Source organism: Cyprinus carpio, unplaced genomic scaffold, assembly GCF_018340385.1.
Source record: "Cyprinus carpio isolate SPL01 unplaced genomic scaffold, ASM1834038v1 S000006643, whole genome shotgun sequence".
NCBI classification, from domain to species: domain Eukaryota; kingdom Metazoa; phylum Chordata; class Actinopteri; order Cypriniformes; family Cyprinidae; genus Cyprinus; species Cyprinus carpio.
In genome coordinates, this window is record NW_024879270.1 from 603,052 (window position 1) to 620,242 (window position 17,191).

The 17,191-nt window shown below is 37.8% G+C and overlaps 1 protein-coding gene across 1 annotated transcript in view; it reads right to left on the reverse strand.

Annotated features, from left to right (window-relative positions):
• Positions 1 to 17,191, reverse strand: part of si:dkey-11f4.7 (piezo-type mechanosensitive ion channel component 2) — a 180,733-nt gene that overhangs the window by 39,537 nt on the left and 124,005 nt on the right. The window contains 5 exon segments of the mRNA XM_042755145.1: positions 1,212 to 1,400; positions 6,319 to 6,577; positions 8,053 to 8,268; positions 8,642 to 8,761; positions 16,734 to 16,927. Of these exon segments, the coding sequence (XP_042611079.1) occupies positions 1,212 to 1,400; positions 6,319 to 6,577; positions 8,053 to 8,268; positions 8,642 to 8,761; positions 16,734 to 16,927 (978 nt within the window).

Here is a 17,191-nt window from a genome sequence, read left to right on the forward strand (position 1 = left end):
AGAGTACTACACCAACATCAGATGTTCAACAAGATGTGCAAGAAGTTGCATGACTGTTCAAGTCTCTGTGTTTGTATCAAATTATCAACCCCCCCCACCCCCCACCACCCACCACATTATTTTAGCTTCTTACCTGCCTCACAGCCACTGTCACACTGATGGGCCATTATGGGAGGCCCTTTGTCTCTCAGGTGTGAATCACTAAATATTCATGGCCATTGTCACTCCCTCGCATACAGTCTTGCTAACATAAAACATGTCTTACATAAGTTAGATCAATATATTGTTTTCCATGAATGAGTGGGCAGGATGCTTTTAACATCATTTTGTAGCAAAAACTGTAGTCTACCACATCCACAGATGTTCTGTATGTGTTTTATGGCCTTATTTCAGTGACTTAATTTTCCTTTTTTACTAACCGCACATAAACAATATTTTCTCAGAAACACAAACATACATTCATGTTGCTTACATATTATTGTAGCACAGTTTGTGCTGAATACAGTGTAAACAGACTTTATATGGACATAGAGACATTAATATGTTTTTAAGATACTGAAAAAACACAAATGTCAGGGCATGTTAAAACTTCTCCAGGGCCCCAAAACCCCCTCAGACCCCAGAGGGTTAAAAACAACTGCATTTGGTTCCACTAGTCTAGCCCTGGTCTCTGGGTTCACAAACAGCTACTCAACTTTTGCACATACATGGGCTAAATTTATGTATGTGTAAAAGCTCAAGCTAATTAAGCTTGGATATAGAGTTAAAAAAATCTATAATTCAAAATATAACATTATATATTGACATTATCACTTCTAATATGCCACTAAACTATTATAGATGCAATTTTTAAAAAATATAGGTCAAAAAGTGTTGTTACCATTGTCCTGTTACACATTCGTACTTACACAAACCATCAAGAGGGTTGTTAAATGTATGTATTTACAGAAATATTACAGCTGTAGATACTATGTACCAATGTGTACTTACACTGTAGTTACATACTACGTACACATGTAGTTACTATGTAAGTACACAGGTATTACCTTTTTTTTATTATTATTATTAATTTAATGCATTCCAGCTGAATGAAGTATTAATTTGTGTGGAAAGAAAAAAAAGTCAGTTGAATATCTTATATTTAATGACAGTTTCCAATGGCAGTTAAATATCTTATGTAGATTTCTGGTAGGGTGAAGCATTGGAAGTACCTTAAGAATGGAGCGATGGAAGAACAAAGCAATTAACTGGATGAGGTCTAGCAGCACATAGCCATCTTTCTTCTCAATTCCAACTATGTTGGGAACTGCAAATGCACGCTCCGCATTAATGCCACGATATGCTGTTGTTGTCCATGGAAAGAAGCCGAACTGGGAAAAGTACTTTACCACAACTGTCAGCTGAGTGGAGATGAAGAGAGGGGAAAAAGATAGATTTCAGATTTAAAAAACATTTCAGGTGTATGTTCTTGTTATCCTTTCAACCTCTGCTCCTGCTGGTGCCAAATGTAAAACTTTTGTGCTTTTCCGGTTTTTGTTTTCCGGGGCCATATTTTGTCTTTATTTGAAAGTACTTTGATTGCCTGGCTGCATTTGAAAGATAAGGCAGCTGCAAAATTAACAAAAAATAAAATTAAAATTTTGTACTTAATAATGATAATTAAATAAAAATTTAAAATTAAATATGATCAATAGTATATTCAACTTTAAATGTCATAATTTCAGTTAGGGGGAAAAAACATTTGGTTTGTCCCCTGAGGCTACAAGAGGGCGCATTGAGCAAAATATTACTAATGCACATTTATACATTATACGTCAAAACAATAAAATAACGACTATCTGTGGAACAAGTGCATAAAGTTTAAAATAATGTTTATAAACTGAATAATATTAAGATGCTTAAACAATTATAAACAAAAGAGCATCATGTATGTGTGCATTGTTTAATACAAAGGGCCCAAAATTTATTTAAAAACATGTGATACAGTGGGACGGGGAAAAAACCTGCCATAAAGTCTCAAGACATGTTTTTTAAAAGTTGAACTCACATTAATTTTACATGGCTTTCTAAACATGTTCAAAACTGTTTTTGCCTTCGAATGTGGATTTTTATTTTAAATTCAACAAATATTCAAAATTCAAATTTTTATTTGACAGCCCTACTACCCAGTCTTCACAATGTTTATTTATTTTATGATATAGAACAAATTTAAGTTCTACAACCTCTGGGCCCCATTCTTCATATGAGGAAACTTTGATGCTGCATCATGATACTGACACTATGGAAACACTTCCCAGTGTTACCTGTGTCTGAAGCACGTGTAGAAACATGCCAAAATACTTTGGCAGATGGCAGTCTTACACATGGAGTGTTCATGTTCATAAAAGGGTGCCTGCAATACACATCAACAGCTTCTTTGTCTTCAGTTTTGTTTGAAGTGTATGTATGAGAGCAGATAGTATGAAGAAAGACAGAGTGTGTATCTCCCTGTCTGTGTTTCATTACACTGAGTGATACACACAATCTGTGTGTTATCTGTCATGAAGCAGAGCACACACGTTCAGTTCTTGAGGGGGTTGGATGCGCTTACTGTGATGACTTCACAGTAACAAAGCTCTGGTCCTACTTAGCACACTTTTTGAGGGATGGGGGCTAAGCATTTGCGCCCTGCATGTCAAGACATGCATCTGTTGAGGCAGTGTGGCAGCTTTGACTGTGGGGATGACAGGTGCAGCTGGAGGAAGAGTTTGGAAGGGATTTATTTCATTGCCCTATGATTAAGCAGTAGGTGGCCACAGGGAATAGGTGATTTGAGGACATGAAATGTTGTAATTATTTCAATGTTCCATTCTTATCAGTCACACATTGAGATGCGAGGCACTGGTATGAATATTAATTACCTTAGCACACTTCCCGAAGGTTTGTACACAGCAAGTTCTCAATAAAGAACCCCGCTGAAGATACAAAAGAGTCTCCAGGTGCCTGATGTTTAAACATTGTGTATGCATAAAATGGACATAGAAATGTGCTTATGCAATTTTCCACTTTGCAATTTGCTCTGGGTGTGTGTTCACAGTGTGTGTGTTTCACTAGTAACTGCTGTGTATGTGCACTTGGATGGTTAAATGCAGAGCACAAATTCAGAGTATGGAGCACCATACTTGGCCACGTCACGTCACATCAGGTCACTCATTTAAACTAGGCATAAATACATGCGCACAGTATGGACAATCTAGACCATGTGTATGAACTGGAGTGAGGGTAGTGATGAAGTAAAAAAAAGGTTTATACAAAACTTTTAAATAGGTTTTTTCTATACAAAATCAGCCTTATATGTAAAATTAACTTTATAAAAGACCCACATTCATAACTTTCATTTATGAGGATTACATGGATATGGGTTAGGGTTAGTGTAAGATTTTTGCCCATATTTTAGAAAATGCAGTTTTAAAAGTAAAAAAGTATCATTTTTTACCAGTAGATGGCTGCAGAGCGCACTATTTGCTATTTGACTAACTGAAAGATAACTTTTTTTTTTTCAGTTGGATTCATATCTACATATGAAATCACAATTATAACAATAAAAATGACTTTTTTTGTACTGAACAAAAACACACAAAATAAATCAATAATCAATAATGTTACATTATGATTACAATCAAACCTGAACAAGATTCTTTAGAGAGTCTTTAGAGTTTATCATTTATTTCAAACACAAACACACAAAAAAACACAAAAACACACAAATACAAACACACACACACACACACACACACACACACACAGAGAGAGAGAGAGAGAGAGAGAGAGAGAGAGAGAGAGAGAGCGATGAAAGGATGCATTCTGATGTTCATGTCGTGTATTGGTACTGATGTTCAATGTGTAACATAACTGTTCATTTCTGTTCATTTTTGTTCTCTTACAGTTAATAACTGAAGTGTAGTTTAAGTTTGTAGAATTATATGACAAACAGATGATTGAAATAAATGATAAACTCTAAAGACTCCAACTGTTCTCTTTGTAAAATCTTGTTCAGGTTTAATTCTAATCATAATTTAACATTATTGAAAAACTTTCGTTTTTTTCAGTACAAAAAATGCTAAACTTTGACGTCTTTTTTTGTCAATTATTGTTATAATTGTGACTTCATAATATGTAAATATGAATCCAGCTGGAATATATATATCTTTAAGTTAGTCAAATACAAATAGCAACAGTGATTGATTGGTCCATTAACCAGTTTGAATAGGTCAGTTTGCATAGTACAGGATGACGTCTGCTGCATGCAGGTGTCGTGCACAGACAGTAGACTGATGATAACCCCTTTTAATGTTCTTTCCAATATAATATAATATATATTTTTATATTGGAAAAAAAAAATGGAAAATGAATTTGAAGGAAATGGAATGCACGTTTTGTTTTTGGAATGTTTTGTTAATGACATGCTGAGTTAGACAATTATTTACACTGCAAATAATAAGTAGGTCTATCAATTTCCTGTAAAAAAAAAATATATATATAAACATCCTAATATATATGTTTACCTTATAGGCAAAATTGCATGAGTTTGATTAGTTTAAAACAGTTAAAATTTTGATCATTAAGAATAACTCTTCTTTGCAAACTTTCACTGAAAAGTATTTTTAAAAATTTGTATTTATTTATTCTAAAACAAGACAAGGATGCTGAATGATTTCTAGCAGTGTAATGTGATGGCATTTGTAGTCCATATCTCATATTTTCTTTTAGACCGTTAAACACAAAGATGGGAATATGCATATGGAAATAATTTGCAAATGGGATTATGCATAGTAGGCGTTGTAAGCTTGTAAGGGGGAGACGAGGTGGAGATGCATGTATGTACATTCTTCCACTAACTGGGTTTAATAAAGGGAATTTTGTGCAAGTTCTGGTGTGCGGATGGGTTTATAAATCTGAAAACTTTTATGTATACACAAAATTTAGCTTTTGTGCATACGCACACTTTTAGGATGAAAACTTATGGAAAGTTTGATACATGAGGCCCCTGGTCTTTGCTTCTGAGTTCCCAATAGCATACTGACAGGTTGTCAGGTCTGCAAAACAAAATCAGCCTAATTGCTATTCAAAATTATCTCAATCGTATCTGGTACTCTCAGAGTCTATGTGGCTGCTTTTATGGCTTGCAACGCTCTGATTGATGGCGGCTGCCACGAGACAAACAATGTCACACTGGGTGATGGATGCTATTGCCCTAGCCTATGAGGCGCGTAGTCAAGCTTCGCTTCTAGGAGTTAGGACCCATTTAATCGGGGGGTTGCATCCTCTATGGCTTTAGCAAGAGGTGTCTCCTTGCAGCAAGTGTGTAATATGGCAGGTTCGACCTTCCCGCACACATTTAACAGATTCTATAATTTTGATGTCAATGCTACTCTGGGCTCACATGTCCTTCAGTCAGCATCCCAAAGTCATGTCTGAGACCTCTTCAATGTGTGTGCACACACACTACACAACCTTGAAGGTTCCAGACACTTCCATTGCGGCGGCACTGGTATTCTCGTTCCCATTAACATTACTGAAATGCAGCATCGAGAGTAGATTTTGATAGGGAACGTCTCGGGTTACTTGACTGTAACCCTGTTCCCTGAAAAAGCGGGAATGAGATGCTGCGTCTCAATGCCGCACTGTAGGTGTGCCTGGACATCCTTTCACACAAAGGTATAACCCGAAGGTGTGTCCGTTTCACATCTATTTATAACTCCGCAGGTGCACATAATCAAATGATGTCACCCACCGAGGTTATTTAAGCCTATTATTGGCATGTTTGACACACATGCTCCACAACCAGTCGAACAAAGAATGTTCTCATATTTCATTATTAAAATGCAGCATCTCATTCCCCCTTTTTCAGGGAACAAGTAACCCAAGACATTATCATTTAGGTGATACTGATTAACCCTAAATAAAAATCTGTTGTGTCTGTTGGGATTTCTTAGCATCTTTCTGATCTCATTGTGAAGAGCTACCAATCAGGAGATGGGTACAGAAGTATTTCCAAAACATTAGTTGTGTTATGGAATACTGTGGAGCCTATAATCAACAAGTGGAGATGATGGGGCACCACCCAAATTTTGGGTTATTGGCAAAACAAAACAAAACAAAATATATTCTTTAAAAATATTTCCTTTCCTTTAGCCCTATGTCTTCAATCCTGCTCATGTGGATCCAATGCTCTGCAAATTGTATTTCCAAACTGCTTTAGCACAGCTGGCCTGAGAATACGTTATGGTTGACCCAATCATTTAAAACATCAGCTGCAGCAGTTGTGAAGATGCTGACCTGTGTGTAGATAATAGCTGTCATCCAGAAGCGCTTGGTTGGCCGTGGCACTGACAGCATAGCCCAAAGGAAGATGAGGATGGGCAGGAAGAGTGTTAGTAGAGAAGCAGATACCATGTGATTTAAGATAATCACAAAGTAACAGAACATCTCTGACTGAGACTCCATCAAATTGTAGAGAGCAAAGATGAGACGCACACCACAAGGTAATGAAGAGTAGAATCTCTCAGACTCCTCAATCTCCGGAATATCACATATTCTGCATGAAGGATGTGAAAACAGAAATGTGAACTAATGGACTGTGAAACAGCAAGTAAACTAATGGGCAGTGAAACATAATATTTTGAGGAGTGTATCTTTCAGAAACATATACATATTAATATATAAATGAAAATATTTAAAGGAAAATTAAGGTATAAACAGGTCAACAATAAGTTAAGGAAGATTGGAAATGTGGGTTGCACAGGTGATTTGCCCTTTAAATAAAGGCATGCAAAGTCTTGGCTACTGACTGTTCTTCTCAAGAAAGATTGGTTAGTGTGAACCATGCCTCAATCCCAAAAGCTTTCATAGGACCTTAAAACACATTACAGATAAGCACAAAGCTGTCTAGAAATGTTTAAAATACTGGACTCTCCCTAGGAGTTGATATCCTCCAAAGATCTCTCTGAGAACACAATGGGCAATACTAAAAGAGGTGGGAAACAACAAATAATCTCCATGAAACTCTACAACAGGGGTCTCTAACCCTGCTCCTGGAGAGCTTCCTCCAGACTTCAGTTCCAACGTTGCTCCAACACACCTGTTTGTACTTTTCAAGCAACCCTGGGGACTGTTTCATAAAAGGCGCTAAGAAAAGCGGGGATTAAAGTCCAAAACCTGACTTTCAAATCAATCGGGACTAAAGTGGTTTCATAAATGACAATTTAACTTCAGGCAATCACACTAATTCGATCCAGGTTCAATGAGTCAGGATAATTTGATGTGCAGCTTATTCTTCAGCAGCCCTTAATGTCACTCATGGATCAAATCGATCCACCATGGCAAACAGCGAATATTTGTGCTGTTCAATGCATTTGAGACACTGTTTTCCTCAGAGCATAACTGACACGTCACAGGTATATTTTTCTTCTGTAAATGTTAGAAAATCTTGCAGATATATCCATTTTGCTGTCAGGAGTGGGCGAGGCTTAAGTGAGTGAACGAGCACTACTCCACGCCAAACAGATGGAACACAATAGAATAATGGCGCAATAATTCTGAATATAAATATTTGTTGTTGGACATTAAATGTGACCAATGTAGAATTTTAATCCTACATAAGTTAAATTTTATCATAGCAGTAACTGTAAATCAAATGTAAGCTGCTAATAAAAGCAAATAAGCAAGCATGCAAGTGTTTAAAAGTTACCTGACAGTAAGAAAGTATGTGTGTAGTTGACTATATATTTGTAGTTATATAGTAAAGTATGATTCACTAGTATTATTTACAAGAACTCTGTGCCTCTGGTAATTTAATCATCAAAAAACATAAGGTTCTAAAAGTTGAAATGTTGTGAAATATTAGTGGAGCTGATTCATCTGAAAGCAGCTCACATATCAATCATTCTGGCCAAAGAATAGCCTTTTGACCCTTATTGATAAAGTCTAATCACCAAAAGTACTTTTGTTTTTGTTTTGTTTTTTACACAATGACAGTGGAAATACAACCATGCATGTGTGTGCACATCTCACTTGTTAAGCAGCAATTCACTGGCAGTAAGTGCTCTGGTCTCTTTACTGAGCATTCTGGGTTCTTGAAACTCCTCATTTTTTGTGTTGTGCAGATGATTCATTCCTGGAAATTCTGTCAGCACAATGTTTGGTGTATTTTCTATATTGGTGCGTCCCTCTTTCACCTTTTCAAATCTATCAGCATGATCTTTCAGCACTTTATCTTCATCAGGATCTCTGAAGAAAAAAAATAACAACAGAAATTCGGATGTGTGCTAATAGAAACTGTTATTATATATTTATTAAAATTATAAGAAACAAGAACTAGTACACCTATCGGTATATCATGCTGATAGTTTTTAAAAATCTGTAAATTATGTCCATAGTACTGCCTTATCTATATATTTATTGTACATTTGTAATATACTGTAGACACTGTATATCCTGTACTTACTGCTTATTGCACTTCTGGTTAGCTGCTAACTGCATTTCGTTGCCTTGTACCTTACATGTGCAATGACAATAAAGTTGAATCTAATCTAATCTAAACAAGGCACAAGAAGTGGCTATTTTTTGTGTTAGTGAGAAAATAAGAAACTGTGATCTTTACTCTGTCATGACATCTCTATTTTGGCAGCACTGGGCAACATCAACTTCAGTAAGGTCCAAGGCATCCAAGTCTTCTTGAGTTGACTGGCGTGTTATTAGAAGAGTGTCATCAGTCTGGCAGCTGAAAAAACACATACAAAGGTAAATTAAAGGGGTCATATGATGCTGCTAAAAAGAACATTATTTTGAGTATTTGGTGTAATGAAATGTGTTTCTGCGGTTTAAAGTTTATATTTTATTTTTAAAGTTAAGTTTAAAGTTTATTTCCCACATACTGTACATTATAGTTTCTCCTCTATGCCCTGCCTTCTGAAACACGTACATTTTTACAAGGCTCATTGTTCTGAAAAGCGAGGTGTGCTGTGATTGGCCAGCTATCCAGCTCGTTGTGATTGGCCGAATGGCCGGCAACAACAATATTATGCTGCGTTCACACCAAACGCGAATAGTTTGCCGCTTGAACATTTTGAATGCATTCGCGCGTCTAGAGCGAAATAGACGCGCGTAGAAAACAAGAGTTTGAAGCGAAATTTACGCGCGTCCGAGGCAAAATCCGCTTCTTGTGGGAGGGGCAAGTGCTAGGCGGTTGTGGGAAAAAAAATGGCGGGAAGGCCGCAGGTTGATAAACGTGCACGTGACTCAAAAGTTAAATGTGTATTTACAACACACTCTTCCAAGCGAGGTCCTTTTTATTCCTGTCTCTATAGAAATATGAACTTGTGTCATATAGCTCCGGTTGACTGCTCACTGACAACATCAGTCGTTCCTCCATGTTGAATGAGTGACTCCTGAGCAGGCTTCTGATTGGTTAACGTGGCGCGAACTGACGCCAAAGTAAAAATTTTTCAACTCGGGCGTCAGACGCGAATTCGCGTCAAACGCATAAATGCACAAAAAGCACATTCGCGCGTAACACGCGTATCGCACCAGACGCTCAATTCGTGTCATTCGCGTGAACTACACGCGCGAATGAGGCGAATTCGCGTCTACCGCGCCGTGCTAAACGCCTCATTCGCGCCGCGAGACCTCCAGACACGCATAAATGCGTCTTTGCATTGACTTAGCATTGAAATCATTCGCGCCAGACGCTCTATTCGCGTTTGGTGTGAACACAGCATTAGGGCCCTATGAAATCATTTTTATTTATTTTTTTTTTATAAATTTCTAACTCTCACAGCAGTTCTGGAGATATAGTTCATGTGTTTACGTCCTCATTCAGTGAGACAGCAGACGCGCGCTTCAGTGTGTGTAGTAAAATATGAAACGGCGCGTCTGTGCCATTCATTAACAGACACACGCAGAACATGCAGGATTCATATTTAAATCAACTTTTGCAGCTTAATATTTACAGATACTAGTCCATATCGCAATTTGATTTAAGTGTAATGACCTACTTTTGATTCATTCATTCAAAATTGGACAAATTCCGTGACAATCTGCGTTAAACTGCGATTTCCATTTTTATGACTGAATTCCACTATTCAGTCCGCGTTTTCCGCATCATGGAAATCATAGGGCCCTACAATACTACAACGAGAATAAAAGGTACGCCTTCTTTCTTTGCATGAACATCTGGGTGTCGTTATGCAAATCTTCCCAAATAGTGACGTAGAGATGTGGGGGTGTGTTAGAAAGAGCCGTTTCAGGGGGGCGTGGACGAGTGTTAACTTTTATAAAGAATATCTCTTTGGATTTGAGACTTTAGTCTTTGCAACTTCACAGATCTTCTTTATTCACTAAGAGCTTGTAACACTCCAAAGAGAAAGGAAAATTTGAAATCGCATCATATGACCCCTTTAAACATTAAACAGTGTTAACAAAACATTTTATTTTCATAATATTGCATATTTCAGAGTAAAACAGGATATGCAGCAAAACATATAATTCTTAACAATGCCTCATAAAATCCTTATAAATGTTGTATTGTCTAAAAATAAATAATCATACCAACAGTTATAATACATTATAATGCTTACAGATATGTGGTCATTGAACAGTGTTTATTTTTAACACGTGATGAAGACCTTGTTACAATTATTCATTATTAAAGTTTTTAAGGCTTTAGGCATGTATTAAAATGCATTAAAGGGATACTCCACCCCAAAATGAAAATTTTGTCATTAATCACTTAACCTCATGCCGTTCCAAACCCGTAAAAGCTTTTGTTCATCTTCGGAACACAATTTAAGATATTTTGGATGAAAACAGGGACGCTTGTGACTGTCCCATAGACTACCAAATAAATAACAGTGTCAAGGTCCAGGAAAGTATGAAGAGCATCGTCAGAATACTCCATCTGCCATCAGTGGTTCAACCGTAACGTTATGAAGCGACGACAATACTTTTTTGTATGCGAATACAACATAAATAATGACTTTATTCAACAATTGTCTCCTCTGTGTCACTCCAAATCAGCGTAGCGCCATTTTGGTGAATCTGAGTGTCTGCTGCAACACAGGATGCACCGGATTTTTTTTTTATATCAAAGCATAAATATACGTAGAAAACATATCCTTGTGCCACGGCTGACACAGAAGAAAGTACGCTGCCTGCGTACAACTCAGATTCGCCAAAATGACAGTGGAAGCCTAAATTCCAGATGCCCATTCACTGTCCCTCACAACAAAGTCCTTTTAAGACAAGTCATGTCACACGGCGGGCATCTTTGAAACGCCTCTCAGGCATGCAAGAGCAACTCCTATCTCTTTGTATGGGGAAACATCAAATTTTCCAAAACAGTTCACTAAGCTTATGATTAAATTTCATATTTAAAATCACCAAAGAAATCTGACAACAACTGTGTCATAAATGTTGTTACTTTTGCTCAAATAGCATCACAAATAATTCAGCAGCAGATCGTCTACAGCATTCCAACCAAGGGTCATTCAGGAGCCCTCTCAACCCTGAACTCTACTGCTGGATATTCAAATTTTAAACATTCCTTTACGTGAACTTGTTGAGCCCACTCACATACAGCTTCAGCATGCTCAATGACAGCCCCCCCTTAAACCTCAACACTTCTCCATGCAAACTACCCGCTGTCTGCTGCAGCTCCATCCCATCCAGTTATTCCAATGCTGATAGAAATGCCCCTCAGTAAACATTACCCATTCCTTAAATCATTAACATATAGGCCAGCCAATGCTGCAACAGAGAGGCAGGATGACACGCAACAACCTCAATCATCTGGGCTGACACTTGTCTAACTGCAGGCTCCTTCACACCTGCGCGTTCTGTGACAGAACCCATGCGAAAAACTCCTGCCCTCATAACCCTACAACACCAGCAGACTGACTTGCAAAGCACCTCCACACTCCAATAAAGAACCTGATATAGTTGACAGGCTACTAGCAGAAGAAAAAAAAACAGATTCACGAAAGGTCCCTTCAACAAACTTTTTTTGTCATACATATCAGCCCTATAGGTATAATTTATAATCAACTTATCTTCTCCCCACGCCACTCACATTCCAACCATTAACTTTTTCATCACATCCCCAGAATACTCCATGCAATACACTACTGTCGACCATGCCAGCAAACTCATTTACTTAGCTGGCCATGGAGCTTGGCTCGCCAATGCTGATACCACTAATGCTAAGTCTTGACTATCCATCAAGAATCCAGTGAGGCTTCTGGGAAGGTGCCATTACTTCACCGTAAGCCACATTCGATTGCAGAAGCAGACCTAGGATTTTAGACTTTTTTTCCAAAGCTACGATGGATTCTTACTAACAACCAAAGACTCCTTTACGTCCTTCACCTCCTCGAAGACTTCAAATCGTTGCACCTTCATCTGCACCACCATAATTAGGATTTTCACACTAATCTACATTTTCATTGAACTATGCCTTCCATTATCAGAGTAGAAACCTCAGAGCCTCTTCCTCTGAGATAGACAGATGTATTAAGCGTCAGCTACAAGGACTTCTAGGCCACCTTAACAATGCCATCTGGATAATTCCTCAAGGGAAATCCTTTGCGTTAGACATTCTGTCAAAAGCAGCAACCATCCCTTCTCCTACGACAGAGTCACATTAGATAAGCATGCAATGGAAATGCGTCTCTGGCAACAACACCTCTCATCATGGAACAACATTTCTTTTCCATAATGTCTACATCTCTCATCTCGGCTGCAACCAACTATACACTGATGCAACACCCTAAATAGACTTCAGCAGTTAATATGGTGGCTGCTGGGTTGTTTCCGAACAGCCTCCGGAGTTCAGTTCCCACAATCCACAGTCAAGAGCAGTCTCCACAGCATTGTGAAATATGTCCCATAGTCATAGCAGCCATCCTTTGGGGGTTGAATGGTCCGGAACTACTCATCCGCTCAGACTATGCAGCAGAAGTCAAAACTATAAACAAGGGATGATCATGTTTGGCAGTTATGCAATTCATGCATAGGCTCACTTAATCTCTGCTCAACAACAATTCCTTCTCCGAGCAACTCATATACCAGGACTCCTCAATCTCGTAGCCAACTCTTCGTCTCATTTCCCATTTCCAGAAATTTAGACTTGGCTCCAGAATAAACATTCATCCCACTCCGGTCTCACCACAGATCAGACACCAAACATGCTTCTCAAGAAGCTATTCTTAATTGCCTTGCTCCAAGCATGATTTCCAGAATACCTCTCCGGCTGGAACTGTCTCAAAGCTTCCTTTCCCATTAACCGACCCGCTGTCCATTCACAACTTAATATCTTACGCTCATTTCTTTCTAAGATCCACATGTGCATTTCTAAACCTACTTGTCTGGGATCAACTACTCCTATGAACAACCACTGGCTATGATTGCCCAGCTTTCTCTCATTCTCACACATTTGTACTAATAAAGGCTACGAAAACAAGAACCTGCGTTAACAATTGAACGCCTTAACTATTTAGCCTCTGCATCCTCTTCATATGATCAGACCATCTACATTCCAAGCTCACGCTTAACTCAGCTCTTCCCAACTTTGGGGGTCCTAATTGTCTGGTCTAAATATATGATAGAGACGGTACCCCACAGAGTCACTCTGAACCATCAATTCTAGATGCCCTGATCAACCTGACCATCATCCCATTCCCTCTACCCCTTCATCCTCTTTCTACTCTTCCCCAACACTCTGTTTATCTAACAGTTTCATAGCTTGTTTGTGGTGTGGTCCTAGCTAGTGAAATGGAGTTAATTGGTTAACAGATGTTCAGGAGCAGGAAGACAATCACCTGACTTCCCGAAACTTCCATATATCGGGACACCTCATACCGTACTGTTTGTTTTTCTTTCTCTCAAACCCACCCTTCCCTCCCTTTCTCATCCATTCAGCCAACCTTATACCACATTCTCTTTCTTTCAGGTTGGATCGGGGGGTCCTAATTGTCTGGCCTTAATATGTGATAGAGACGGTACCCCCACCCCGAGTCTCTCAGAGCAATCAATTCTAGATGCCCTGATCAATTCAATTCAATTCAATTCAATTCAATTCAATTCAAGTTTATTTGTATAGCGCTTTTTATGATACAAATCATTGCAAAGCAACAAAGCAACAAAGGAGAAAATTAAGTTTCTACAATATTTATGATCAACCTGACCATCATCCCATTCCCTCTACCCCTTCGTCCTCTTTCTACTCTTCCCCAACACTCTGTTCAACTAACTGTTTCATAGCTTGTTTGTGGTGTGGTCCTAGCTAGTGAATGATAAAATGAATTCTAAAATTACTTTGTAACCTATGCAGGAACGAGACAGAGCGAGAATCCACAAGTGAGCACAAGTTTAATTTGAAACACCAACTCAGATAATCCAAACCTGGGAAAAGGGTACCAAACCACAGACAGAAACTAGGAGAGCAATCACTTGCAAAAACATACAGGAAACAATGACCGGCAAAACACAAGCGGCGGAACATAAGCAGAAATTATGACAGACGAGACTCTGTAGTGGTGGCCATGACAGGACAAGACTCTGGAGTGCTGCGTTCCTCCTCCATGACTGCCACAGTAAATGCAATGCTGCTCAGCTACAATGCTAAGTTGATATAGAATTCTAGAGTCCCCAGATCTTTAATCAGGATGATCCATTTTGAAATGAATAATTTCAAATTTTGCAATGTTGTGCATGTTCTATTTTTCATTTAAATTCATATCAATTGTATGATATCATATAAATAAATAATTGAAAAAAATATCAGTCAACCACTAAGATAAGTTAAATTTAGCTTGCTGATAGGAGACCTGCAGTTGTTAGGGTTTGTATGTCTTCCATTTTGACAACCAAAAAGATGTTAAATGATCTTATCCACACAAGAAGCACTTTACATGCTGGTTAACTTAAAGCTACAGTCTGTAAGTTTTGCCTCTTTGTCACCATCTCTGTTTGAAACCTGCAATTGTAGTTGTTTGTGGAATTATCTTCTTTACATGGGTTGTGCATCGGCATGGCTCCTCAAGCGTGGATGAATCTAATGTTTTGAGGTGTACATGTGGGCTGTCAGTCAACACATCATTGTGGATATTCACGGTTTGGAATTAGAGATAATACGTCCTGGAAGAATGTCAAAAATAAGAAGTTTAACCAGAAAATCTAATTTGAACAGAAACATCAGGGCCGGATTAACATAAGGCCTAAGGTTGAAGCCCCAGGGCCCTAAGATGAAGGGGGCCCGTGATTGGCTTTGAAGGAATGGAAAAGTAGACCTTGATTGATTGGTGATCGGAAGCACCCAAACTTTTGTAGACCGACTACCAAAACCCACCACGCCCCCACATTAAGTGCTGTTATTGAGACCAAAGTGTATATATATATATATATATATATATATATATATACACACACACACACACACACATTTATGCTTAGCATCCCCCATTTTAAAAAAAATTACAAAAAGCATCCCCTTGGTAAAACCACCATCCCCCCTTACCATCCAACGGAGCCCCGCACATGGCATGCAAGAAAAAATAAATAAATTGTGTGCACAATCAGAACTCTGTACTTTAACAAGCTGCTCACAAGCGGAATCAAGTTTTCGTCATATTTTTTGTTTAAAATGGTTCAAGTGCAACTTTTAAAGTTCTTCAAAAATGAAGACAACAGAAAAGGTATGATTTTTCCTTGATTATAATTTGAAGACATTCCCTGACATTGTTATTTTGCTGTAGGCTATGTGGGACAAATTGAGAGACGATAGTAGAACTGACAATATCGAGTCACAGACTTTGCAAAAAACAAACAAAAACACGTCTTGAGAGTCCAAAAGCATTCACTGTGCGATGAAGCCTGTTAGAATGCAGTTAGAATGCCCATATAATTCAAGCAATGAAAGAAAAAAAACAATGTATGAGTTTTTACGTTTTTATATTCCTTGCACAAGCAATGTACTTTTCTGAATATCTTCTAATATTTCTGTGCGAGCACAAATGTGCTATTAATTTTATACAACAGTGCACAGCAATTCAGTGTTTCATTCCTTGTATTAATCAGATTCTGAATTAATCAAATGAGCCAGTGATTCAGCAGTCCATTCAGATGGACTCACTTGTTTCGTTTCTAATTGAATCAGCCATTTTGAATGAATCGTTTGATTTGAATGATTCAATAAATCATTTATTTAAAACAAGGATTGCTTCCACCTATTGGTGATTTTATTGTCATCATTATTTATCCATGACATTCCTAAACCAGACAAGGTGACTGCACTACCAGCACATTTAGCAAAATATTGACCAAAATTCCTCCATTTCAGGCACTAGAAGGAAAAAAATGCTTAAAAATAATAGTTCATTTAATAAGGCTAATTTTTCATTAAACATTTTTTTTTTTTTATTACACAGGATTATGCAGTCATCTATTGACTACTCCACTGTATTACGCATAATTGTTTTTCTCCACTATTTAACAAATATTGAACATTATTAGAATGAAATACAGTATAGTATTTATATATTCCTTCATTCTTTCCATTTGTTTACACCTCAGGATAGTACCCACTATTTGTTTCACAATATTTCTCCCCATATACCTCTGTCTATCCATCCTGAGGTCATCAGATCCTGTAAATGCTTTACAAAAACTAATATCATACATGTATTATATTCTTGGCATACCTGGAAAGGCTGCTGCCCCATGAGTGGGCACTGTTGAGTTTGACATAGCCACATTGGTTGCTGCTCATGGCTGGATGTGAGGGGGTTATTTCTTGTATATCCTCTTTGGCTGTGTCCAGTGATGCCTCTGTATCTTGTCTGGAAAGCCAGTTTTTGTAGAACTTATGAATACTGTCTTGAGAGACATCCCTGCCCTGAAAATAAATAAATAAATAAATAAATAAATAAATAAATAAATAAATAAATATTTTAGAAAATAAACTATAAGCCATAAAGTCTAGATGCTTCACACTGTGGTCCACTCACTTCACTTCAACTTTATTTTAAAGAAATAGTGAAAGATCAAACAGCCCTCACTGTTGATGCTTTGCCATATTTCCAATTAAAAGTAGAAATCAGGGTGGGACATGCTGATCTGTTTTTTATTATTATTATTATTATTATTATTATTATTATTA